This window comes from Schistocerca gregaria, chromosome X (assembly GCF_023897955.1).
Source record: "Schistocerca gregaria isolate iqSchGreg1 chromosome X, iqSchGreg1.2, whole genome shotgun sequence".
Classification (NCBI taxonomy): Eukaryota; Metazoa; Arthropoda; class Insecta; order Orthoptera; family Acrididae; genus Schistocerca; species Schistocerca gregaria.
Genome location: NC_064931.1, coordinates 617,744,596 through 617,772,037, shown reverse-complemented (window position 1 = coordinate 617,772,037; position 27,442 = coordinate 617,744,596). Strand labels below are relative to the sequence as shown.

The 27,442-nt window shown below is 39.9% G+C and overlaps 1 protein-coding gene across 6 annotated transcripts in view; it reads right to left on the bottom strand.

Annotated features, from left to right (window-relative positions):
• Nucleotides 1–27,442, bottom strand: part of LOC126297431 (uncharacterized) — a 99,382-nt gene that overhangs the window by 53,342 nt on the left and 18,598 nt on the right. For all 6 annotated transcript variants that reach the window (XM_049988259.1, XM_049988256.1, XM_049988258.1 and 3 more), the window contains one exon: nucleotides 13,758–13,880. In XM_049988259.1, the coding sequence (XP_049844216.1) occupies nucleotides 13,758–13,850 (93 nt within the window). In that variant the 5' untranslated portion in view covers nucleotides 13,851–13,880. The remainder of the gene's footprint in view (nucleotides 1–13,757; nucleotides 13,881–27,442) is intronic.

Here is a 27,442-nt window from a genome sequence, read left to right as displayed (position 1 = left end):
TCCTGAAATCGGGAGGAACTATGGGAGGTCACAACTTGCACGCAGAAGGAACGAAGCGACAGAAAATTTTGTATAAAAATCGGGAGTGGACCCCGAAGAGTCCACCCATGAAACGTGTTGAGGATGTGATGTCACCAAGTCATATTGTATGCCTTCCGCATGTCAAAAAAGATGGTGATCAGATGCTGATGATGAGCAAAGGTCATACTGATGGCAGACTCCAGGCTCACCAGATTATCAATGGCAGAGTGGCCCTTACAGAACCCATCATAAGACGGAGCCAGAAGGCCCCGAGACAAGTATCCAACTCAACCTCTGGCTCACCATGTGTTCGAGCAACTTGCAACGAACATTGGTGAGGTCAATGGGGCAGTAGCTGTCCACCTCCAGTGGGTTCTTGCCAGGTTTCAACACAAGGATTACGATGCTTTCCCGCCATTGTGACAGGAACTCACACTCAACCCAGATACGGTTGGAAAGGTCTAGGAGGTGTCACTGGCTGTCCTCCAAGAGATGATTGAGCATCTGGCAGTGGACGCGATCTGGCCTGGGAGCCGTATCAGAGCAAGCTGCCAGGGCACTTTGGAATTCCCACTCACGGAACAGAGTAATGTACGATTCAGGATGGCGAGTGTGGAATGAAAGACTCCAACGTTCCAACAACTCTTTCACTGAGCAGAAGGGCAGCAGGTAATTTGTACAAGAGGAACTCTGAGCAAAATGCTCTGTTAAGCAGTTTGCAATTGTGTTGGAGTCAGTACAGACTGCTCCATTCAGTGAAAGTGCAGGCACGCTGATGGAGGTGTGATAGCCATAGAGGCACCGAATCTTGGCCCAAACCTGTGATGGGGAGGTACAGAGGCCAATGGTGGAGACATACCTTTGCCAACACTCCTGCTCGCATCGGCTAATGAGGCGGCGGGCTCAAGCACAGAGCTGTTTAAAGGCGATGAGTTGTTCCAATGATGGACATCCCTTATGATGCTGGAGGGCCCACCTGTGATCTCTAATCACATCAGCGATCTCGAGTGACCACCAAGGCACAGTCCTCTACCAATGGGACCTGTAAGAACAGGGAATTGCAGATCCTGCAGCAGTAACGATGCCGGTGGTGATCGAGTGAACCACCGCATCAATGGCGTCATGGGAAAGAGGCTCAATAGTGGCAGTGGAGGCGAACGAGTCCCAGTCAGCCCTGTTCAAAGTCCATATGCGGAGGTGCTCAGTAGAGTGACGCTGGTGCAGTGACAGAAAGATCGGGAAGTGGTCACTACCACACAAGTCGTCATGCACACTCCACTGGACTGATGGTAAAAGGCTAGGACTGCAGATCGAAAGGTCGATGGCTGAGTACACGCCATGTGCCGTATTGAAATGTGTGAAGGCACCATTATTTAAGAGGGAAAGGTCGAGCTGTGCCAACACTTGCTCAATGACCAGTGCCTCTGCCTGCTGCCACCGATCCACCCCACAGAGGGTTATGGGTGTTGAAGTCACCCAGTAACAGAAAAGGTGGCAGCAATTAGGCTATCAGTGCAGCCAGGACATGCTGCAGGACATCACCATCCGGTGGAAGATAGAGACTGCAGACAGTAACAACCTGAGGCGTCCACACCTGAACAGTGACAGCCTCTAAAGGTGTGTGAAGAGGGACACACTCGATGTAAAGAGAGTTAAGGACTTAGATACAGCGCCACCAGATACCCTCTCATAAGCTTCCAGGTTCTTATAACAACATGGATAGCCACGAAGGGCAGGGGTTCACATCGGTAGTAACCAAGTTTCCTGAAGAGCAATGCAGAAGAAAGGGTGAAGGCTGAGAAGTTGTCAGAGCTCAGCAAGTTGGTGGAAAAAACTGCTGCAATTCCACTGGAGAATGACATTGCCCATGGCCGAAAAAGGTGTGAAGGGACCGAGGAAGCAGATTACGCCGCTGGATCACCTGCTGCCACCGACTGAGTACCTATGGGAGCGACATCCATCATGTCTGAGGGACCGGCCAGATCAAGGTCCTCAGCAGACACCACGTTCTCCACCTCATCCTCAGACACAGAGCTGGTAGGTAACGACAGTGGTGGGGATGCCTCTGCAATTTCCTTTGTCTTAGGGGTCTTCGGTGTTGATTTCTCGCGCTGTTCCTTGTGGTGCTATAGCTGGAAGGGCTTCTTTGATTCAGTCTCTGGGAATGAAGAGGACCGTGAAGCCCTGCGACCAGCTACCTGGGGCTTTTTCAGCCACTGCCAGGTGTCTCGTTTGCCACTGGTAGGAACCTGGGAAGGCAGAGACCCAAGAGACCCCTTCCTAGTGAGAGAAGCAGAAGAAGTGGAGATGGAGGTCCCTGATGGTTGGGGGAGGGAGGGGGGGCGGGGTGTTGCTCCTCCTTAGGTAGATGACGCGGGAGCAACAAAAAGGGAAGTGCCCCCCCCCCCCCTCCCCACCATCAAGGGGGACAGGTGTGATCTTTCGGCTTTGAGAACTGACTGCATTTGGTGCAACGGATGGAGCTGTAACAGGAGTGATAGTGGTGGCATAAGCGGTTGTCGTGCGCACGGGATGGAGACTTTCAAATTTACGTTTAGCCTCAGTGTAGGTCAGTCGGTCCAGGGTCTTGTATTCCATTATTTTCTGTTCCTTCTGTAGAATCCTACAGTCCGGCAAGCAAGGGGGATAGTGCTCTCCGCAGTTAACACACATGGGAGGCGGGGCACTTGGAGTATTGGGATTGGATGGATGACCACAATCTCAACATATGAGGCTGGAAGCACAGCACGAAGACAAATGGCCAAACTTCCAACACTTAAAGCACCACATCGGGGGAGGGATATATGGCTTAACATCACAGCGGTAGACCACCGCCTTCACCTTCTTGAGTAATGTGTCACCATCGAAGGCTAAGATGAAGGCACTGGTGGAAACCTGATTATCCCTCAAACCCCATTGGATGTGCCGGACGAAATGGACACCTCATCGCTCTACGTTGGCGCGCAGCTCGTCATTGGACTGTAAAAGGAGGTCACTGTGGAAGATAATGCCCTGGACCATATTTATACTTTTTTGGGGCATCATAGTAACAGAAACATCCCCCAGCTTCTTACAAGCAAGTAATGCCCGTGACTGTGCAGAGGACGATGTTTTTATCAATACTGACCTGGACTGCATTTTTGACCTCCATCTCCGCAAACTTGTCCTCTAAATGCTCTACAAAGAACTGAGGCTTCATGGACACAAAGGAATCCCCGTCAGCTCTCATACATACTAGATACTGGGGTGAATACGTCTCGCTATCATTCATAGCCTTTCATTCCTCCCATGGTGTGGCCAGGGAGGGGAACGATTTGGGGTCGTACATGTTTGCATTGAAGTGAGCCCTTGAACGCTTAGAGACCGCTGGTGGTTGGCCACCAGCAAGAGAAGATGTGCCATGCTCCATAGTGTGTTATTTGCCCTGATGCCACCCACTTTGACCAAGGGCCCTCCCCACGGGCGCCACCCAGCCACAGCAAGGGCCACCTGGCAGGATGGTCATTGCCAGGAGTCCCGATGCCCCAGGGAGATAGGCATCCACTCCTTGGCATACATGGGGAGTTAACAGTGCAGGCATCGGTAGAGCGATCCCTGTGTTGTGAGGGGGCTACAACCAACAGGGTACATGGTGGCCCCACCATAACAGATTGTCTACCATGCTGGATATCAGGTGACAAGTAGTCCATGGTCGTCGTCGGTGCAGAAAGCGTCACAGCATAGCGGATGGCGGAGACTGCACCCACGAATGTATCAATGTCCAATAGCTGGAGAGTGAGCACGACGACAATGTGACGACGAGAAAGCGGGCTAAAGATAGAATGCACAATGGACACAGTGAACCTTGTAAGACGCCTTTCCCCAATTGGTTCGCTCTTCGGAATAATTTTGAAAGATGGTGGTCAAACCCGACAGGGGACCATCACATAAGCACTGAAACATTTGAGATTCTTTTTAGTCGCCTCTTACGACAGGCAGGAATACTGCAGGCCTATTCTTACCCCCGGACCCACAGGAGGGAGCTCACAAGGAAAAAGAAATGGGAATCAAAGCCATCACACTCCTTTTTAAAGGCCTAAAAAGTTGCCAGAGGTGTCTGTCATCGACATACATTAGTTCTCATGAATGAGACTGGTGTAGTTACATGAACATCAGAGCAGGCAAACCTATTAAAATTTCTTTTTTTTTTTAGAACTTTGTGAATCATGAAATTCCAATAGTGGTGACAACACAGATGTGAGCCCAGTTTTAGAGTGGAAGACTCTGAACTATCAAAGGAAAAAAATCAGAGTTGTGCTAAAGGCCCTCAAGTACTGCAAGGGGTCAGCAGGTACTGTATCACAGCCAAGATGGTCTGCTTGGGATATCAAACTCTGCACGATGCAATGAAACTAATATCTACCATTTGGAAAGCAGAAATAATTCCTGAAGAATATGTCACATCTTCAAGAAGGGTGGTGCTACACAAGTATCAAACTAACGAGGGATTTCATTACTTGAAACTGGTTATGTACAGCTCGACAATCAATTATCACCATCATTCAGTATTTGAAATCGATTAAGACAAGGAGATCCATTGGTGCCAATACTATTCAACTTGGTCTTGGGAAAAGTAAGCCTTGACACCAGTCAAGTCAGAGAACTGGAGACACTGGGAGCAGATACAAGCTCATATACCGTTGCTTGATGTTGTGATTCTTGGTGACACCCTGGAACAAGTGTGCACTCATACTTCCCAGTTCCTCCACATGTGAAGAAAACAGGACTGGTGGTGAATGCTGATAAAACAAAATATCTCACTATATCATGCCATCAAGCTCTTCTTCCCTCCACTGTTGCTGAGTAGCATACCATTACTTGGGCGGGATCTATACTAATAAAAGTGAAATGATGAAAGAAGTGCTTCAATGAATAATAAATGCTTACTGTATGTTCTTCAGTCTGAGCAATTTATTCAAATTGTGTCTAATATCACAGAAGAATAAGATTCTGCTCTACGTGACACTAGTACGGCCGATACTTTCATATGGTTGTGAAACCTCGGCGACATCAGCAACAACTGAAGAAGAAGAAGCAATCTGTGCCTTCGAGAGGAAGGTACTTTGAAAGATCTATGGACCTGTCTACAATGCTGTGGAAGATAATGGGAACAAAGAATGTAAGAAGACCTGTAACAGTGGTTGGGAAAGCCACACACTAGCTGAATATTTGTGCAGAAGAGGCTACAGTGGTTCAGCCACATCTTTCAAGCTAATGTATCCCTCTCTAACCAAGTCCTCCATTCTCAACATGTGAAAGTCCAAGGACATGATGGAAGGATTGAATACTAGCAATCCTTAAACAAAGAGAGCTGACAGCAGTGCTAGATGAAGTTAGTATCTGGTAATGGTGGACTACCATCTGCAGTAGATATCTTCCCTGTTGTGACTGCACTTTTTTATTATGCTTTTTGTAATGTATTCCTTTATAAATTTTTTATAGTGTGCAGTTTTGGTGTTTTCCTTCTGTAGTGTGCTTTTTATTTTGTTTTCTGCTGTAGGCTTTAAAGACCCACTAACACACTAAATTATGATGATGAGAATGATACTGACGACAGTGACGACAACGACGAGGACCCTCATCCGCAACAAGTACAACCTCAGTCTCTAAGGACTGCATCGTTGATGAGACAATGATATCTACTCTTCCTTCCTTTTCATAGATTATTAATAAGCAAGTCAGTCTTGAGGACGCAATTGGATGAAAGCAACAGAGCATATAGGTGATTCCTCTTCTGAGCCACATCCGCATACACTGACTTACAGCTGTGGTACTGATGTACACTGGACCGATATTTGGTCCATACCAGCTGCAATTATGTTTGCTTTTTTACAGATCCCAAATGTAATGTATTGCGAATACATAGAAAGAAGGATCCTTTATTGTATGATTATATGATAGCGGAACAAACACTGGTAGCAGTTACTTCTGTAAAATATCTGGGAGTATGCGTGCGCAACGATTTGAAGTGGAATGATCATATAAAATTAATTGTTGGTAAGGCGGGTACCAGGTTGAGATTTATTGGGAGAGTCCTTAGAAAATGTAGTCCATCAACAAAGGAGGTGGCTTACAAAACACTCGTTCGACCTATACTTGAGTATTGCTCATCAGTGTGGGATCCGTACCAGATTGGGTTGAAAGAAGAGCGGCACGTTTCATCACAGGGTTATTTGGTAACCGTGATAGCGTTACAGAGATGTTTAACGAACTCAAGTGGCAGACTCTGCAAGAGAGGCTCACTGCATCGCAGTGTAGCTTGCTTGCCAGGTTTCAAGAGGGTGCGTTTCTTGTTCAAACAAGTAAAACAGAGAAAAATATGCACTCTCTTGGAAAAATCATAAAACCCAGCTAGCCTTTCATATATCAGCCAATATTAAGTACAAGTCATTCTTAACACACTATATTCCCCAAGTGTTGTAAGTAAGGGTCACTCCAAGAGGATGTCAGTCACTGTAAGAGAAGCACTGCAAACACACTGCAGAGGTATCCTTTCCCATATGATGTAACCAGGTGGAAGTTATGTTGGAAAACAAAAAAAATTGGTGTAAGAGATTTTTAGGCCCTTAGAATAGGTCTAACTGGATCTGTGGTTTGGGCACACACAAGGTGGGAGAACATGGGGTCACCCCCTGGATATATTTGAAACGAGGAAGATGAAAATTCCTACACAGAATTTCCAGATGCAGAGCTCTTTGGATACCTGCAGTGGATCGATTCTCTGGGGTTCAATGCTCCTTATATGGAAAATGGATCTGATTAGTCATATAGCTAGGGAAATGGTGACTGGTAACTGAGTAGCAGTTGGTAGAATTAAAACTACAGAGATAGGATCCTAGTTTCCACCGGATGTCTGCTAAAAACAGGATTGTGTGACTACCTCAATGTGTTGGTTCCCCAGGAAAAGCACTTTGTCTGCATGGACTGCGGCATGATGATGAAAATGGATGATCTTTGTTTTAGGAAGAGAAAATTGGAAGGCATGGTAGAAAGCCCAAGTAGAGCCCTCTGTATAACTCCTTAGAGCTGACATCTTGTTGTTGTTGTGGTCTTCAGTCCTGAGACTGGTTTGATGCAGCTCTCCATGCTACTCTACCTGTGCAAGCTTCTTCATCTCCCAGTACCTACTGCAGCCTACATCCTTCTGAATCTGCTTGGTATATTCATCTCTTGGTCTCCCTCTACAATTTTTACCCTCCACACTGCCCTCCAATACTAAATTGGTGATCCCTTGATGCCTCAGAACATTTCCTACCACCCGATCCCTTCTTCTAGTCAAGTTGTGCCACAAGTTTCTCTTCTCCCCAATCCTATTCAACACCTCCTCATTAGTTATGTGATCTACCCATCTAATCTTCAGCATTCTTCTGTAGCACCACATTTTGAAAGCTTCTATTCTCTTCTTGTCTAAACTATTTATTGTTCATGTTTCACTTCCATATATGGCTACACTCCATACAAATACTTTCAGAAACAACTTCCTGACACTTAAATCTATACTCGATGTTAACAAATTTCTCTTCTTCAGAAACGCTTTCCTTCTTATTGCCAGGCTACATTTTATATCCTCTCTACTCTGACCATCATCAGTTATTTTGCTCCCCAAATAGCAAAACTCCTTTACTACTTTAAGTGTCTCATTCCCTAATCTAATACCCTCAACATCAACCAATTTAATTCGACTACATTCCATTATCCTCGTTTCACTTTTGTTGATATTCACCTTATATCCTGCTTTCAAGACACAATCCATACCATTCAACTGCTCTTCCAAGTCCTTTGCCGTCTCTGACTGAATTACAATGTCATCGGCGAACCTCAAAGTTTTTATTTCTTCTCCATGGATTTTAATACCTTCTTCGAATTTTTCTTTTGTTTCCTTCACTGCTTGCTCAATATACAGATTGAATAACATCGGGGAGAGGATAACTGCCATTTGGTTTCTATACAAATTGTAAATAGCCTTTCACTCCCTATATTTTACCCCTGCCACCTTCAGAATGTGAAAGAGAGTATTCCAGTCAACATTGTCAAAAGCTTTCTGTAAGTCTACAAATGCTAGAAACGTAGGTTTGCCTTTCCTTAATCTAGCTTCTAAGATAAGCCGTAGGGTCAGTATTGCCTCACGTGTTCCAATATTTCTATGGAATCCAAACTGATCTTCCCCGAGTCATCTGTCAAAACCTGCTTTTTTTGGGATTGGAATTATTATATTATTCTTGAAGTGTGAGGGTATTTCGCCTGTCTCATACATGGTAGAATTTTGTCAGGACTGGCTCTCCCAAGGATAAGAGTAGTTATAATGGAATGTTGTCTACTCCCGGGGCCTTGTTTCGACACAGGTCTTTCAGTGCTCTGTCGAACTCTTCGTGCATTATCATATCTCCCATTTCATCTTCATCTACATCCTCTTCCTTTTCCATAATATTGTCATCAAGAACATCGCCCTTGTATAGACACTCCATACACTCCTTCCACCTTTCTGCTTTCCCTTCTTTGCTTAGAACTGGGTTTCCATCTGAGCTCTTGATATTCATACAAGTGGTTCTCTTTTCTCCAAAGGTCTCTTTAATTTTCCTGTAGGCAGTATCTATTTTGCCCCTAGTGAGATAAGCCTCTACATCCTTACATTGATCCTCTAGCCATTCCTGCTTAGCCATTTTACACTTCCTGTCGATCTCATTTTTGAGACGTTTGTATTACTTTTTGCCTGCTTCATTTAATGCATTTTTATATTTCCTCCTTTCATCAATTAAATTCAATATTTCTTCTGTTACCCAGGGATTTCTACTAGCCCTCGTCTTTTTACCTACTTGATCTTCGGGACATCTTGTTAAGGACATGGAATGGGAACTGTACCAAATGCAAAAGTCATCAATATAAAGAGCAGGAGTAGCTACCAAACCCAATAGAGTCCACAAGCCCACTGATGACTGAAATGAAAACAAACACTCAACATTGAGCTATGAGGGATACCAGTCTCCTGGACCTACATGGAGCTGAGAGATGTACTGATTCTTAAGTGAAAGCAATGGAGGTGGCGAAAAGTTGCAAATAAAAAGCAGTGGATCACCTAAGAAATCCCAGTCTTGCAGTTTGGTTAAGATATGGTGATGCTAACCTGTATCATATGCTTTAAACAAGTTAACACAGTGATAAGGTTTTGGTGCCAGGAAGCTGTTGCCAGTCATAACAGACAGTTAGTTGTGGAAATTCCTCCTGGAATCCACAATGGTAGGCGGACAAAATGCCTTGTGATTCAAGAGTGCAATCAACAAGCCACCATCCTCATAAATAATTTACATAGCATACTGCAAGACTGACTGGTCCATAACTGTTGATGGAAGTGGAGGTTTTGCTTGGATTCACAATTTGAATGATGGTACTCTCCCAGAAGGGTACAGAGAATTCACTTCTAAGCAAGATACAATTTGAAAACTAAGATGATGTAGCATTTATGATCCATACATAGGTGTTAACCTTCTTTTGTTGATGAGGATGCTGATGCATGTCTGTGCAGTGGCACACAACTCGGAGGTAAAGTGATTCAAATCCTGGTGGTGGATGAAATTTCACACCAGAATTTGGTTAGCAAGGGAAAGAAAGGTGCACCTGTGACATTTTTAATGGTTGTTAGCCCTTTGGCAGCCTCATTAGTGTTATTTTAGAGGAGTAGGCTATGTGCAGGCACTGGGTTTCATCCTCTCCCTCTCCCTCTCCTCCTCCTCCTCCTCCTCCTCCACCTCACCATGACTACACAAGAGAAACATTATGCTACATTATACACACATTTCTAACCCTCACTTGCACTCTACAGTATGACAACTGTCTCATATCCACAACAAAAGGAGCCAATGCACATGGACAACACCATTTCTGACAGGCAGCTGAACCCATCCTGTTGGTTATCCCAGCCAACAATGCCACATGACATTTACATTTTTTTTCCAGGTGTTGAATCATTTGATCATGAATTTAGTCAGGGCTTCAGGCCATGTCACAGAACAATTAAAGGCTTCTAAAAATTTCCAGTCATTAAAATGCTGTTATATGATTAGAAACAGTTAACAGTAAAAGATAGGTAGGCATCTCCCACTGGCCATTCACTTGTTTGGAAGGTGGTAGGATAAGAAGTAGACAATGATGCCACTGTAAAGTGGGTTACAAATGTTTTTTGATTGCAGACAGGTCAGTAGAATCAGTACCATTAAATAAGACACCAGGAATGGTTGTCAGCTACTGGTTGCCTATTAGGCCACGTAGATTGGCCTCGTCTGGGAGGAAGAGGCATGCATTCCCGAAGAGGAGTAATAGTGTTCTCTGCATTTTTTCTTCCTGTGAAAAATTGAAATGAGCCCTTGCACACATCTGCTTAAAGGTTATGAAAGTGGTGGTCAAGTAGTGTCACTCGTGCTGTTTAAGAGCATGAAAACATCACAGGCACAATGCAGAAATGACGTTCAAAATTTTATGCACACCTAGCAGGCATGTTGAAAACTAAAAAACAACCTTCAATTACATCACATCATTAACGCCCACCTCTAAGTGGATAGAAATGGTCAAATCAAATGCACAAGAAACTGCCATAACAGAGAATAATTACATTTCTCAGAAGGTGATAAAGAAAAGATATGAAAGAATGAAGAGGTTCTGGGAAAAGAGGCAAAGGAAAGTCAAGAAGCCTTGAGTTATATGTGGTCCATTGTTGGCCAAAAGTCTGAAGAAAGAACTGTCACTACAATTCCTTAAGATCATCATGGGACAGGCCAGTGGCAACTAGGGGCTGTGGAATGGGGAACAGCTGTTTCCGCAGCACAGACAATTGCAACACTGACATCCCTGAGGCCATTGTGGACAATTCCTAATGAGGAGGCAGCAAAGATAACACTGGAGATACAGATCTTCAAGTTCACATTCTGAAGTGTCCAGTGGGGTGGCCAGTCTCATGAATGGTGCCTGAAGCAACAGGACCAGTCAAAAGTTGTTGCTGTTGCAGCAATTGTTTTTCATGGATCATTATATCACGGAAACAAGGTTGGAAGAGCAAACTGTGATATCAATGGTAGACAACATGCCGTGAGATGTACAAAAATGAGTACAGATTCTATCATTGAAATAACACAGGTCACAATCAGTAAGCAGTTGCTCTATCAGGATACCTCTTTCAGGTGGGGTGATACTCCCTCCCCCCCCCCTCCTCCACCCCCTCCCTAGGGATTCTGCATGTTGAGATCCCCAAACAGGACAAAGGGTGTGGGGAGTTGCTGCATCAAGTTGATCTCCCCAGCATACATTTTTACCTGTCAGGAGGTATGTAAATATTACAGAAGATGACATCAGTGGTCATTCAAATATGCACAGCTATCACTTCTAAAGCTGTATGAAGAGGTTCTTATTCATTACATTACATAAAGACATCAACTGGTGCCTTCTTGGGGGTTGGCACCATTTCTGCAATAGGTATTTTTGTGATTGAGGGTAGGGTAATGATGGCTACTAACTGTGTTTCTAGAAGGATTACATGGACTGCCAAGTAGGATTACAATAACTGTTGCAGCACAAAGAGGTGGTTCTAATATCCATTACAATTCCATGGGTATCAGTGAGAGAGATGAGGAGGTATACAGGTACAGGAATGGTACGTCATACCCCGAATCCACATTTCTCCCCGAGTTGCAATGGTACAGCACCTACAAACATAAGTCTTGAATCGGGTGAACTGAGTGGTGGTGGTGGTGGTGGTGGTGGTGGTGGTGGTGTGATTGTTGTTGTTGTTGTTGTTGTTGTTGTTGTTGTTGTTGTGGTCAGTGCCACAGGAATCACCTTCCCCTTGGCCCTTTTCTTCTAATTTCAATTCAAGCTGACAAGAGTCATAGCAGCAATCTGGAACCAACAATGATTGTTCCACTCTGTGGCCTGCTGGTTCTTGGAAGACAATTTCATACTCCATTTCATTATTTGATGAATTCTCCTGTGAATTGTCAGGGCCTACAAGATAAACATAGTCAGATGGCTTAAGAGCTGTCCTTTTAGGCTTGTTGCTGTTTTTTTTCAGTTGTTTACCTTTTGATGACAGTTTGCAGCTGTATTCTGCATCACAGTGTTTTCCTTCCCTTTAGCTTCCAGTCATGCATAAACAACAGCCAAATCTTCTGACCATTAAGTGTTACTTGTTTCTGTTTGTCTGTCCTTTGGTGAGGTCTAGCAACTGAACTTGGAGTTGCAGGTGCTTGTGCCACCAGTACTTGTTATAGTTTGTTTACCAATGGAGGTCTTCAGAATTGACTGTTTTGCTACTGAGGAAAAAAATTTTACTTAGTTAAGATGCTGTACTGCCTTAAATGCCTTTTTCAACTGAGTATGGCATGTGTTCTCTCTTATCAATAAATACTGAGCAGTCTTGATTCCATGCAGGGTGGCTGTTCTAGCAATTGAAACATGTAGATGGAGCTGTACATTGATAAGCTGGTTAAAGTGAAGGAAAATCTCACCTGGCACACAGCCAAATCCTTGACACTTAAAACAGTATTGGGGGGGGGGGGGGGGTGTAAGGTCAGAAATTCAGGAGAATTAAGCCAGTATACATGTACTCTGAAAGTTGGGGTAAAGTAGTAACGATTATTTTGAAATCTGTTTTCTTTTTGAGTCCTCAATTACCTTATTCGTGATATTAATAACTGAAAAAGCTCATTTGTAGACAAGTATATAGTGTCACTGCAGCTGAAAACTTTCTCTCTATAATTCAATGCTGGTGTCTGCCTCCTTTGTTGAGTGAGCAGCATGGCTGGTTGCAATATGGGAGGCCTGGTTTTGATTCCCAGCTGCATCGGAGAACTGGGTATTGTGTTGTGTTGTAATCATCATCATCATCATCATCATCATCATCATCATCATGAACAACATGCAAGTCACCAAAGTGGGGTCATATAAAAAGATTTGTATTAGGTGGACAATCAACCCTAGATGGGGTCTCCTAGCCAACAATGTCATACAGTAATTTCATTTCAATGCTGATGATCAGGTACTCACCAAGCGCATTACCACTTAGCCTGTCTACTTGAGCAACTTAATGGCTCTAGCGGGTCAGATGACCTTGCAAAGCTTTACTGATGTAGAATGGATATAATTTTTCAAAGTTTCTTCTTTTTCCTCAATAGCTATAAATAAATAAATTACCACATGATAAGGTTTTGTTACTGTTAACTGTCAAGTATTTCTCAAACAGGCTGGCCACCCTGGCTCTCTTGATTGCTTGGGTATCATCATAATCCATCAATCCACCTGTGGGGAATATTGCTCTTATTTTCTCTACCACTTTGGATACCTTAAAACAAACCATAAGGCATGATGATGGTGATGGTGATGATGATGATGATGATGATGATGATGATGATGATGATGATGTGTGACGAGGGCCTCCCATCGGGTAGACCAATCATCTGATGCAAGTCTTTCTATTTGATGCCACTTCGGCGACTTACGCGTCGATGGGGATGAAATGATGATGATTAGGACAACACAACACCCAGTCCCTGAGCGGAGAAAATCTCCGACCCAGCCAGGAATCGAACCCGGGCCTTTAGGATTGACAGGCTGTCGCACTGACCACTCAGCTACCGGGTGTGGACACCTTAAGGCACAAAACATTCAGAAGATCACTTGAAGAGAGAAAAATTTTTATTGACGATTGTACAAACCTTACAAACAGATGTCACTGGTTTCTCCACATACACAGCTGCTTCAGCAGGAACAGGATATCTATATTTTTCCATATACTCTGTGTTGCCCATCTTCAAAGGTAAAACAGCCTTTTTGTGCACCTGGAACAACGAACATATGCAATTACAAGAATAATAATCAAAACAGATTGAGGCATATGTAAGCTGAGAAACTATTCAGCATCAACTTTAGAAAGGATTATGGTTTTAATGATGTAGGTAGGATTAGATTACATACATAATTAATTCTATAGATCCAAACTAAATAACAGAAACTTAATTTAGTATGTGTTAACCACTGCTATTAGCAAGTCAACCACAGAACTGGCTGGCATATCAGTGTTTCTCGGACCAAGTAAGATGACAAGAATGCGAAACTAGCATCGGACCAAATGGATCTTGCCCAGAATACATTTTAGTCTTGAAACTAACTCCCAGACATAAAAAAATTACAATAACAAAGTAGTTTGCACCTTCATAGATTTTAAAAATGTGTATAACTCAGTGGCCCTTTAGTCTCTCCCAAATTGTGAATGAACATGGTCTGGACTCCATAACTACTTCAATCACTAGTGGAACACTGCTTTTGTTGTGGTGGTTTTCAGTCTGAAGACTGGTTTGATGCACTACCCTATCCTGTGCAAGCCTTTTCATCTCTGCAAGTTATATCCTTCTGAATCTGCTTATTGTATTCACCCTCCACCCCCGCAATTTTCAATACAAAATTCATAATCCCTTGATGTCTCATTTATATTTAGTGAAGCTAAAGATCAAAAGCAGAATGGACAGTGAAAGAAATAAACAAAAGAGTAAAAACTGCCCGAAATGCTTTTGATAAATTGTATAGCATTTTCAAAGCAAAACTCTCCCCTTGTCTGAAAAGTAACATTAACAATCAGTAAATGTTACCAGTTTTGACTTATAGCAGCGACACCACAAACTTTTCATGCAAAAAAAGTTGGAATGGAGGAATGTTTAGTGAAAATGGAGAAATGCAAGATGGGAACTATTAGCAGAAACAGGTAAACAATCACAAATAATTTAGGAATTAGACTGAAACGGAAAACAATAATTGTGATTGTAATGAAAATGAGAGAGTCACATAAAACATGTAGGGAAGCAAATTCATAGTACATGGATGAAGAAAGTTATTTGCTAGATTCGAAGAGATGAAAAATTTGAAATAACTTAGTGGTAGGTGGATAGATGACTTTATAAATCTACAAATGCAATATGGACGCCTATGGCTGTTACCCATAATGCAAGGTGAAGTACGGAGGTGATTTTTACCCAGCAGTGCATGTCACACTTTTCCTCGTGAATCTTACAACATAAACTTGATACCACTGCATTTTTCCTAATACACAGCAGCTGTTATGGTATGACAAGCGATAAGACAGAAAGTCAACTAAACAATCAACTACAGAGAATAGGTAGAACCTTGAAAACAGACATAACCAGAAATTAATAAAGGAGTAGGAACATATGTCAGGAAACACAGTTTGAGACGACAAAAGGATCCTCTGCAAAAATGAAGAGGTTATGAATGGTGGAAACAATCTGATGATCCACTTATGGAGTACCTCTGGATGTACACATCGCAGGAGCAACAGGAAGCATGCATGATGGAATACTTTCAAGGATCTCTCTTACGGTAATTCAATGCAAACCATTCACTCATATATCTTAAATGGCTTGTACTATTGGCAAAACGTACCATTAACATACAACCAATGACTGGTAAGGAGTGTGGAATAACATAGTGAAATTTATTTAATTAATTATTTATTTGTTCTCTGACCATTTTGCACAACCGTACAAGACATGTCAGATACAATACAGAAAAAAAAAACACACACACACACACACACACACACACACACACACACACACACACACACACACACACACACACAGTAGGATACCATGGGCAGCGTAAGTCAGGATCGCCAGATGAGGTACAAAATCCTCTCATCATGAATGCGGGGTCCAGGGGTTTACGACTACATGAGCCACCTTACTCAGTATATGATTTGGAAAGAAAATCACAATACCTAGTCTACATGGATCTTAAAAGTACATGAAAGTGAACTACATTAGTTTAAAATGAAGAGGACTTTAAATTTAAATTACTCTGAACCCGTAGTGCAACAAACATGCTGGCAAAGTTTCAAAAAACTTAAGACCTTTTATCTATTTCTTGTAGGATCAATATAATATTCTGAAAGAAAACGTATCTTACGAATTTCATGTCTACCTTTTCTACGTTCATGAGGCAGGTAATGATGCACTTCATAAGTACAAATATTTATTTAATTTCAGATAATTAGTTGCGTGATGCACCAGCTTATCATCCATTATGTCAGTTTCTCTGCAGCAAGTGACAGCAGAACTATATTATTTTAATCTAGGTATTTTTTTTTGTTTCAAAATTTTCTGCTCACAACACATAATTTTACCTGAATGGGCAATGTCAACAAAGTACAAATTACAACATTCCTTTTTACAATATTCTATTATTTAATAATTCAAACAACAGAGGGCAATAATAATAGAATTAAGGCTTTCATGACCAGATGACACTGCTGTTGGTGAACTTCATGGGGTATAAGGTTGTAAGCCACGAAACACTTCTGTTCCTAATATTCTGTCCATACATCTTAAGAGGTGTTGCTCCTCCATTAAGTCTTGTCAACTGATGGGTCGGACGTCTGAGAGCGACATATACACAGTAGAAAATGGGATTTGGCCAGTTACATGTGACAAGTAGAGATGATATTTGTCAAAGATAAAAAAACCACTTAGTGATTCTGCTAAGCTCCAGTCCATTTGCTGCTTAATTTCATGGTCTGTTCTTTCCTATTAAAACTATCCCTATATTTATATACTTCAATGGCTTCTATACATAGATAGCAGTTCGTCGTCATAGATAAAATTTTTTGTTTCAGAAAACTTCACTTTGTCACTTCATGACTGAAGAGCATGCTCTGCTACGCCCGATTTGTCTATTTTCTCCAGTTGGCAAAGACTTATTTTTTTTCTTTTTCTTTTTATTCCTTTAGCTGTGCACTCATGCTTCTCTTGGTTGTTCCAATATAAACTTTACCACATGTATACAGAATTTTATATACATCACATGCTGATAGAGAACATTCACAATTTATAGATCATAGTGCTTGACCTATTTTCTTTGTTGGTCTAAAAACCAGTCTAATGCCATGTTTCTGTAAAATCTTTCCAATCTGATCCATTACTTTTTTAATGTGTTTCTTGCTTGTCCTTTAGCCTTCCATTATTTGTTCGTAAAATTCTGTTTAATTCTTTCCCAGAGTAGCCATTATTTTTGAAGGTCTGCTTCTCATATATTAATTTGGTGTCTAGGTATTCCAGCATCCAAATCCTTTTGACTCTATCAACAACACTTTTATTGGCACTTCCCTTTTGTTGTAGATGGTGATACGAGTTCTCCTGTAAATCTCTGTCCGTGTGTGTTAGCTTTTCGAAAACCTTATGTACCAAACTTCCATCAGTCTGTCTCATAACTAAAAGACCCAAGAAAGATATTTTGTTGTCGTTTTCTACTTCCATGGTGAACTGGGTTTTTGGAGTTATATTATTTAGAAAACCAAAGATCTCATCCAAACCTTTTTTACCATGTGACCAGACCACAAATGTGTTGCCCACAAACTGATACCATCGAGATGGTTTCTTATTTACTTTTTCTAAAGCTGACTTCAGATTTCTCCATATAGAAATTAGCTATTGCAGGACCCAATGGTTTACCCACTACTACACCATCAAGTTGTTCATAAAACTCATCATCACATTGGAACTGACTGGAAGCAAGACATTGTCTGAGAAGAGTAGACAAATCTCCTGGAAAAATATCCATTACAAAAATTTTAACTGCATTAACTGGACTCATAGTTAATAAGGACTCTATGCAAAACTTATAAGGATATCCATTAGCCTTTCAATTTTCTCTATAAAATGATGCAAGTCGTTTATGTATCAGTCAGTTTTCCCAATATATGGCTGTATATGAGTAGCCAGAAATCTTGCTATTTCATACATAGGAGATATGATAGCACTAACAATGGGTCTCGCAGGAAGATTTTGGCAGGCTGATGGCCTACCCAAAATTCATTCTATGACAGAAAGCTCCAATCTTCAATAAAGCTCATTTTTCTTCTTTATGAATGGAAACAAGATTGATTGTGTGGCCATCCTCCGCAGCAAGCACAGAAACACTTGTTTTGTAAATAACATCACCTTTTCTTGTTGCAACTTATTTATTTTTCCCAGATGTATTTCACCTTTTACTTACTCTAAGGCATCTCCATTGGAATCTAGAATGATACAGTTTTGTTATCTTTAGATTATCAAACAGTTCACATCACATTTTTATGTAAGTAAGTAATTATTTACAGTTTGTTGGCATCTGCATTTCCTTTCATCTAATCTGGAGGTCGTACTATCCATTTCCAAAACAGAAGCACAACTTTGTATTCTGAACTTTTTCTTTCACACTGTTCACCATGTTTCTCTTTCTTCTTTGTGGTGCGCCATTATTTTTTTGCCACTAGTTATAGCTGTTTGTTCAAACACTGTGCTTTACACAACATAAATATTGTGGGTTCATTATGTGGTGGTTTGAGTTTTAGTGTGTTAAATGGGAATGTCATAGCTATTAGAGAGTGACTGAAAGCTTTGGTGATCAGCTGATATGAGTTTTGGTTTAAATGTTATGTGGAGGGGTTCATGAACATGTGAGTGAATGGATATAGTAGTAGTTGTTGTTATGATGATAAATCTCTTTTGGAGAGTTATTCTATTATTTTATCTATTACTGTAAACAATAAATTGTCTGGCGTGTGTACTTTATTATTCAACAGGTTTTTCTTTTCTGCTTGGTTTCCTGCATGTGGTAATTTTGTTGTGGAGTTAGGTGGTGTTTCTTATTGTTGATACTAATTATTTTCATGTCTTCTTCTCTAGTGGTTGGTTTGTGGTTAGGTTCTCTTAGGTGTTCTGCAAATGTGGAGTGGTTTGTCCCATACTTCAAGGTTCTCATGTGTTCTTTGTATCTGACGTCAAATGTTCTACTTGTTTATCCTATGTATCTGCTATCACAAGTGTTACCCTGTAGTTGATTATACCTGCTTTCTGGTACATGTCTCTGTTTTTTGTCAGTTTTTGGGTGTATTTTTGTATAGAATTGTCTGTTGTGTATGCAATGTTTGTTCTCTGCCTTTTGAAAATGTTGGTGATTTTATGTGTGAGTTTGTGTTTATATGTCATATTGTGTACCATCTTGTGTTTTCTTTCATATTCTTCTGATTATTCTGTTTATTTGTGATGGTTCTGAGTATGTGTGGTTTGGTGCTTTCTGCTTTTATTTTACTTTAAATTTTGTTATTTAGCTTTGTGACTATGTTACTATTATAATCATTGTTTTGTGCTATCTGCATTATTAGGTACAGTTATTTTTGGTAGTTTTCTTTGGTGAGTGGCACTGTATGAGGCTATGAAGCATGTGTTGAAGTACTGCTTGCTTTTGTGAGAATGGGTGGTTCGAGGATTGGATTTTAAGACAGTAATTTTAACATGCATCCTGCAAGCTTGTAAGTGGGGGATTTTCTGAAATCCAATATTGGTCTCACAGGAACACTCGGTTTTTGCATCTTTGGTTGGCTTCAGAGGACAGGTGCAGTGGGATTAATCTGTGTCAGCTTTCTTTTCTCTGTGTTATCCGGTATTATGTCTATATTTTTCAGAGTGTTTCTCACTTTTGTCTGGAATCTGTTTGTTGGGTCTGAGTTTAATTTTTAATGTTATTTTGTAAGATAAATTATTGTATTTTTTTCAATGTATGGTTCTTTGTCCATAAGTACTACTGTGTTACCTTGTCTTGTTTTTAAATAACATTTCCATTTTCATGTTTTCTCCTAAGTGTTCTGAGTTTTGTAGATTCTGTGGTTTTTTGTTTTTGTGTTGTGTTTTCATACCTGTTATATTATGGAGTCCTTTTTTTTAAAACTATTTCTCTAGTTAATCCAATGTTGACACTGCTGCTTTCTTTTATTTTAGTAGTTCTCTGGTTAGGAATGAAACTCATAATATAATAACCAGTATGAAAACACAACAACACAAAAACAACAAAAACTCAATCGGCAAAACTCAGAAAACTTCAAAATAAAAATATTATCATTTAAAAAGCAGACAAGAGGAACACAGTTGTACTTATAAACAAAGAACAAGACACTGAAAAATTACATGAATTCATCTTACTAAATAACATTAAAAATTAAATTCAGGCCCAACAAACAGATTCCAGACAAAAATAAGAAACACTCTGAAAAATATAAACGTCTTACCGCATAACACAGAGAAAAGAAAGCTGACACAGATTAATCACACTGTACCTGTCCTCTGAAGCCAACTAAAGATCCATACAAACCAAATCTTCCTGTGAGGCTAATACTGGATTTCACAAAATCCCCCAACTTACAAGCTTGCAGAATGAGTGTTAAAATTACTGCCTGATAATTTCAAAGTACATGAAGACAGAACCATTAAAAACACTACACAGCTAAATAACAAATAATAGATATAAAAATCCCAGACATAGCAACACTCCTCTCATTTGATACAGAAACCATGTATTCCAACATACCAGTATCCAGAAACAATAGAAACCACAGATAAGAAGCTGAAAACTTATATCTCCCTGACGAACAGATTAATGAAATATGCACATTAATAAAACTCATAATAGAACAAAAATACTTCCAGTTCAATAATTAATTGGATTTACAAGAAGATGGATTACCGATGGGGTCCCCAGTTCCAGGAGCCTTAGCAAATATTTTTGTAAACCACATTGGATCATTTTCACAAAAATGGTAGCAAAAGAATACAACATATACTGGTTCAGGTATATGGATGACAGCCTTTGCTTAACAGATGAACCACAAACGAAATTTGAAAAATTACATACTGATATCAACAAGGTACATAAAATTCACAATTGAAAAAGAACAGAATAATGAAATTAACTTTCTGGATACAACAATCAAAAAACAAAAAATATGCACATGATTGAAATATACCATAAACGCACAGCAATGGACATTATCATTCTCCAATCCACAAACCACCCACTCTCGAAAAGCAAGCACCACTTCTACATATGCACGATAGACTCAACACAGTGCCACTTACCAAAGAAAACTACTACAACTAACTGGACACAATAATGCAGACAGCACAAAACAATGGTTACAATAGTAACATAGTCACACAGTGAAACAACAAAATTAAAAGTAAAATAAAAGCAGAAAGCACCAAACCACAAACAATACAACAGAACCAAACACAAACACTCAGTACCATAACAATTAAACAGAACAATCAGAAGAATATGAAAGAAAACACAAGATGCTACACAATGTAAATAGAGTCGGAAGTTCCATGCAGATTTTTGTGGATGATGCTGTAGTATACAAAGCAGTTGCAACATTAGAAAATTGCAGCGAAATGCAGGAAGATCTGCAGCGGATATGCACTTGGTGCAGGGAGTGGCAACTAATCCTTAAAATACACAAATGTAATGTATTGCAAATACATAGAAAGAAGGATCCTTTATTGTATGATTATACGATAGCGGAAAAAATACTGGTAGCAGTTACTACTGTAAAATATCTGGGAGTATGCATTCGAAACAATTTGAAGTGGAATGATTATATAAAATTAATTGTTGGTAAGGCGGGTGCCAGGTTGAGATTCATTGGGAGAGTCCTTAGAAAATGTAGTCCATCAACAAAGGAGGTTGCTTACAGAACACTCGTTCGACCTATACTTGAGTATTGCTCATCAGTGTGGGATCCGTACCAGGTTGGATTGACACAGGAGATAGAGAAGATCCAAAGAAGAGGGGTGCGTTTCGTCACAGGGTTATTTGGTAAGCGTGATAGCATTATGGAGATATTTAGCAAACTCAAGTGGCAGACTCTGCAAGAGAGGCGCTCTGCATCGTGGTGTAGCTTACTGTCAAGGTTTCGAGAGGGTGCCTTTCTGGATGAGGTATTGAATATATTGCTTCCCCCTACTTTCACCTCATGAGGAGATCACGAATGTAAAATTAGCGAGATTCGAGCGCGCACAGAGGCTTTTGGCAGTCTTTCTTTCCGCGAACCATACGCGACTGGAACAGGAAAGGGAGGTAATGACAGTGTCACGTAAAGTGCCCTCCACCACACACCGTTGGGTGGCTTACGGAGTATAAATATAGATGTAGAATGGCATACAGACCATAACTCAGAAATAAATAGCCAACATTAAAATAACCACCACAACAACAACAGGGAACAAGCACACCATACACAACAGACAATTCTACACAAAAATACACCCAAAAACTGACAAAAAACAGAGACATATACCAGAAAGCAGGTATAATCAACAACAGTGTAACACTTGTGAAGGCAGTTACTTAGGAAAAACAGATAGAACATTTGATGTCAGTTACAAAGAACACATGAGAACCTTGAAATATGGGACAAACCACTCCATATTTGTAAAACACCTAAGAGAACATAACCACACACCAATTGCTAGAGAAGAAGACATGAAAATAATTACAATCGACAAAAAACTACACCTCCTAACCCCACAAGAAAATTACCACTTACCAAAAACCAAAGCAGAAAGTAAAACCCTGTTGAATGACAACCACTCACTTGTCCACGATCGCCTCCACAGAACATTTAAACCAAAACTCAAATCAGCTGATCACCAAAGCTTTCAATCACTTTCTAACAGCTATTACATGCATACTACAACACAAGCTACCACCAACCAATCCCCCCTCCGACCCCCCCCCCCCCCCCCCCACCACAACCACACCGCCAAACACACACAGATATAAACATATAACACCATTAACAGATGACAGTTTTCAACTGCACTTCGTTAGGTTGGCAACATGCAAGTAAACAAACAAAACAGGCGGGAACACATGATGAACTCACAATACTGATGTCATTAAAAGCACAGTTTTCGAACAAATAGGTATAACTAGTGGCGGAAGACTAATACTGCACAACAAAGAACGAGGAGTAATGCGATGAACAGTGTAAAAGAAAAACTTTGGAATACAAAATCGTGCTTATATTTTAGAAATGAAGTGGTAGTGCAATCTCCAGACCAGATGACACGAAACGCAGATACCAACAAACGGTAGGTAATTACTTATTTACATAAAAAGGATGATGTGAACTGTTTGATAATCTAAAGATAACAGAACTGTATCATTCTAGATTCCAATGGAGATGCCTTAGAGTAAGAAAAAGATGAAATGCTTCTGAGAAAAATTAATTAAATTGCAGCAAAAAAGCTGGTTTAATTTAAAAAGGTAGGTAAAGTCTGATAAAGTAATCTACTTCCCAAAATTCATAAAACTGATCTTCCTCTGAGACCCATCGTTAGTGCTATCAATTCTTGATGTATGAAATAGCAAGATATCTGGCTACTCATTTACAGCCATACATTGAGAAAACTGACTGATATATGTATAAGATTTGCATCATTTTATAGAGAAAATTGAAAGGCTAATAGTGGCTCCTGAAGATAGTCTTGCAAGTTTTGACATAGAGGCTTTATTCACTATGATCCCAATTAATGCAATTATGATTCTTATAATGGATATTTTCCCAGTAGATTTGTATGCTCTTTTCAGACATTGTCTTACTTACTGTTAGTTCCAATGCAATGGTGAATTTTATGAGCAACTTGATGGTGTAGCAATTGGTAACAGATTAGGTCCGCGATAGTTAATTTCTATATGGAGAAATTGGAAGCCAGCTTTATAAAATTCAAATAAAAAACAATCTCGATGGTATCGGTTTGTGGATAACACATTCGTGGTCTGGTCACATGGTAAAAAAGGTTTGGATGAATTCTTTGGTTTTCTAAATAAAATCCAGTTCACCATGGAAATAGAAAATGACAACAAAATACCTTTCTTGGATCTTTTAGTTATGAGACAGACTGATGGAAGTTTGGAACATAAGGTTTTCGAAAAGCTAACACACACGGACAGAGATTTACAGGAGAACTTGTATCACCATCTACAACAAAAGGAAAGTGTCATTAAAAGCGTTGTTGATAGAGTCAAAAGGATTTGCATGCTGGAATACCTAGACACCAAATTAACATATATGAAGCAGGCTTTCAAGAATAATGGCTACTCAGGGAAAGAAGAAAACAGAATTCTATGACCAAATAATGGAAAGCTAAAGGACAAGCATGAAACACATTAAAAACATAGCAGATCAGATTGGAAAGATTTTACAGAAACATGACATTAGACTGGTTTTTAGACCAACAAAGAAAATAGGTCAAGCCCTCTGATCTGTAAAGGGTAAATTTTCTCCTCTGTCAGCATGTGACGTATGTAAAATTCTGTGTACATGTGGCAAAGTTTATATTGGAACAACCGAGAGTAGAATGAAGACATGGCAAAAGGAACACAAAAGTATTTGCAGACTAGGGAAAACAGACAAATCGGCTGTAGCAGAGCATGCTATTCAAGAACACATGGCTGTAGGGACACAAAAGTATTTGCCAACTAGGGAAAATACACCAGTTACATGTAGCACAGCACTCTCTTCTGTCATGAAATGACAAACTGAAGTTTTCTGAAACAAAAATGGTATCTACAATGACTAACTATTACGTCGAGAAGCTATTTAAATATATAAATATACAGTTAATTTTAATAGGAAAGAAGAGACCATGAAACTAAGTGACATATGGACTTTATTTTTGCCAAGACAACAACTGATAGTTATGTTTTACCTTTGACAAGGATCATCCCTGCCTATAACATGTAACTCCAGTCATGCCTCCTTTTCTACAGTATTTATGTTGCTCTCAGATATCTGATCCATCAGTTGGCAAGACTCAGTGAAGCAGCAAGACCTCTGAAGATGTCCAGTGGAGTTCTGAACAAAAAATTGGGGACAGAAGAGTTTTGTGGATCACAACCTTGTTCACTGAAAGGTTTACCAGCAGCAGTAGAGCAATAATTAATCCTGTAGTGCAGAGTTGATTTAATATGGAATTTAGTACTATGCTTATTTCCAGAACAGGAGTGTTGCCTACTTATAATTCACTTTAAATTCACATTATACAGGCATTTATGGATAATCCACTACATAAGTCACTTTGATAAATGAGCTTTTTGCTGTTGAAGTTAATGTTCCGATAACCATATGAATGTCTTATGTCAGGGTTGTGAACTTTATTAGCAACTTCATTATTCCTGGTTTTGATGCTTGTGTCTTCTTTCACTTGTATAAAGGTTTCTAGCACATACACTGCATAATTGGGGACAGTACTGGAACCGGTTAACTCTTGTTATGATCCTCAAGGCTCTCTTCTGCAGTATGAAAGCCCTTTTCACATTACTACGGTAGATACTGCCCTCACAGTACTATGCCACTAGACAAGGAAAAATATACTAATCCAAAATATACAGTCCTTAGGGTTTAAGGTGTGGTGATTATATCCTCATACAGAGACTGGACATTATTTTTTGCAAACATGGTCAACTTACTCCTTCTGTAAGAGTCTGTCATCTATATAAAAACCCAAGAATTTACATTCCAAACAGTTTTTTTTTTCTTTTACAGAATCTGATCATTCATAATCCCTCATCTGTTTTTACTATGCAGTTTGAAGTGGATAACAAATGTTTTTTATGCTAACTTTTCAATTGTTCCTTTCGAATGTGGGGTCCTGCCTTTTCAATTACATTTTGAATCTCATCAGTAAGACTGGACTCACTTTCTGCACGACGGATAACAGATGTATCCTTGGCACGTATAGTGATCACATGTCTATTATCTAGAGAACATGAGAAGTAATTTGCAGGATATATGAATGGCAATTGACCTAAAATGGAGCCCTGAAGATCATCAAAATGTATATTTCTTATTACTGACCAACACTCTTCAAATTACACATATACACCACTCATTGACATTTTTGGTAAGTGTGTGTCAAAATGTATTCTTTATATAAGTGTGGTGTCTGTCCTTTCTTTGGACATGTCTGTTCTTTCTTTGGATATGTCTGTTCTTTCGGGCATATCTGGAAAAGAAAAAGAAAAAAAGACGGACACCATACATATACAAGATGAACTGAAAAAATTCCTGACATCGACTGGAATTGGGTGATAAGTAGTGTGGGACAAGTTGGGAACTTGGGTTGGATGGAAAGCATCCTCAAATAGCTGAGGTGGTTAAGGAAACTGCTCACGTAAAGTGAGAAATCCAGGCTCGAGTCTCAATCCAGCACAATTTTTTTTTTTTCATCAGAAACTTTTAAGAGGCCCAGGAATTCCCCTGCTGTTTGGGACTTTTCATTTATTTTTTTGAAGTTCACAAAGGACAAATTGTACTGCTGCTGGTACAGCACTAAAAATTCTTCTGAAAAAAATAATGGAGATCTGCTAATATGTCAGCATTGTTGTAATGTTCCAAGATTCCTTTTAACATTATTTCATTTTTGTTGAATGCTGAGATTAGGGCAATAGGTCTGTAATTCTTAACATACTTTATTTCCCCTTTTGTGTAATGGTTTGACTATAGTCAGTTTCACCTTGTCAGAGAATACAGTTTAATAGATGAACTAATGGTTTCACTTGCTTATGTTTACAATTCTTTAACAGTAGCGAAGAAATTTTGCCTAATCCTATTGAATTTTCATTTAAGAGGCTATCAATAAGCTGCAGAATGTCGTCAATGTATACCATAGGCACTGTACAGCATTTGTGTTTGTTAGTGGAATAGAATGCAAGCTGTGCATCCAGGTTCATGCAGACATCATTTTTGACAGTCTCTTTAAAGTAAACTCTATAAAGTAATTACTAAAAATATTACCAACTATGAGATTAGAGAAGTCATTATTCATGGTTAATTCTACACTATTAATTCTAGTTTCTGTTGCAGTGTTTCTGATTTCATTTATAGCTGAACAGCAAGACTTTGAAACATTATTTGAGCTTCAGATCTGTTGGCTCATACTTCTGCTTTTAACCTCCTGCCTTATATTTGCACTGCTTGTGGAGTTCTTTATCTAACAAAGAATCAGACAGTCTGTGCAGCCTATACAAGTTTTTCATTTTTTCTTTCAGATCTTTTGTTTTAACATCTACCCACACAGGATTAGATTTTAAATTTTCATGAATACTCACTTGTTTTTAATGAGCACTTCTAAAAACGTGTACCATTAATTGTTACCCCAAGGGAAGTAATTACTGATTCATAAGATTCCTGATGTAAACAATATCTTAGCACAGCCATGTTGTTTGCACAGATAGTATTCTCTTGTGCTCTCACATTTCTCTTCTTTCGACTATAGTATTGCATTTGAGCACCAGTGTCTGACCTAATGGCCTGAGAAGTGATTATTATGTCTTCTGAGGTGATGTGGTCATAATTTGTTATAACACGATCTACTGAATTATTATGTGTGTTAACTATTCTAGTGGATATTAGTCTAGTAGATCTTTAGCCTCATAAGGTAGGAAACAATCTGTAAAACATTTGCTTTCCTGACAGTCAAAGAAAGTTTTGATGCTTAGATCTCCAAAAGGA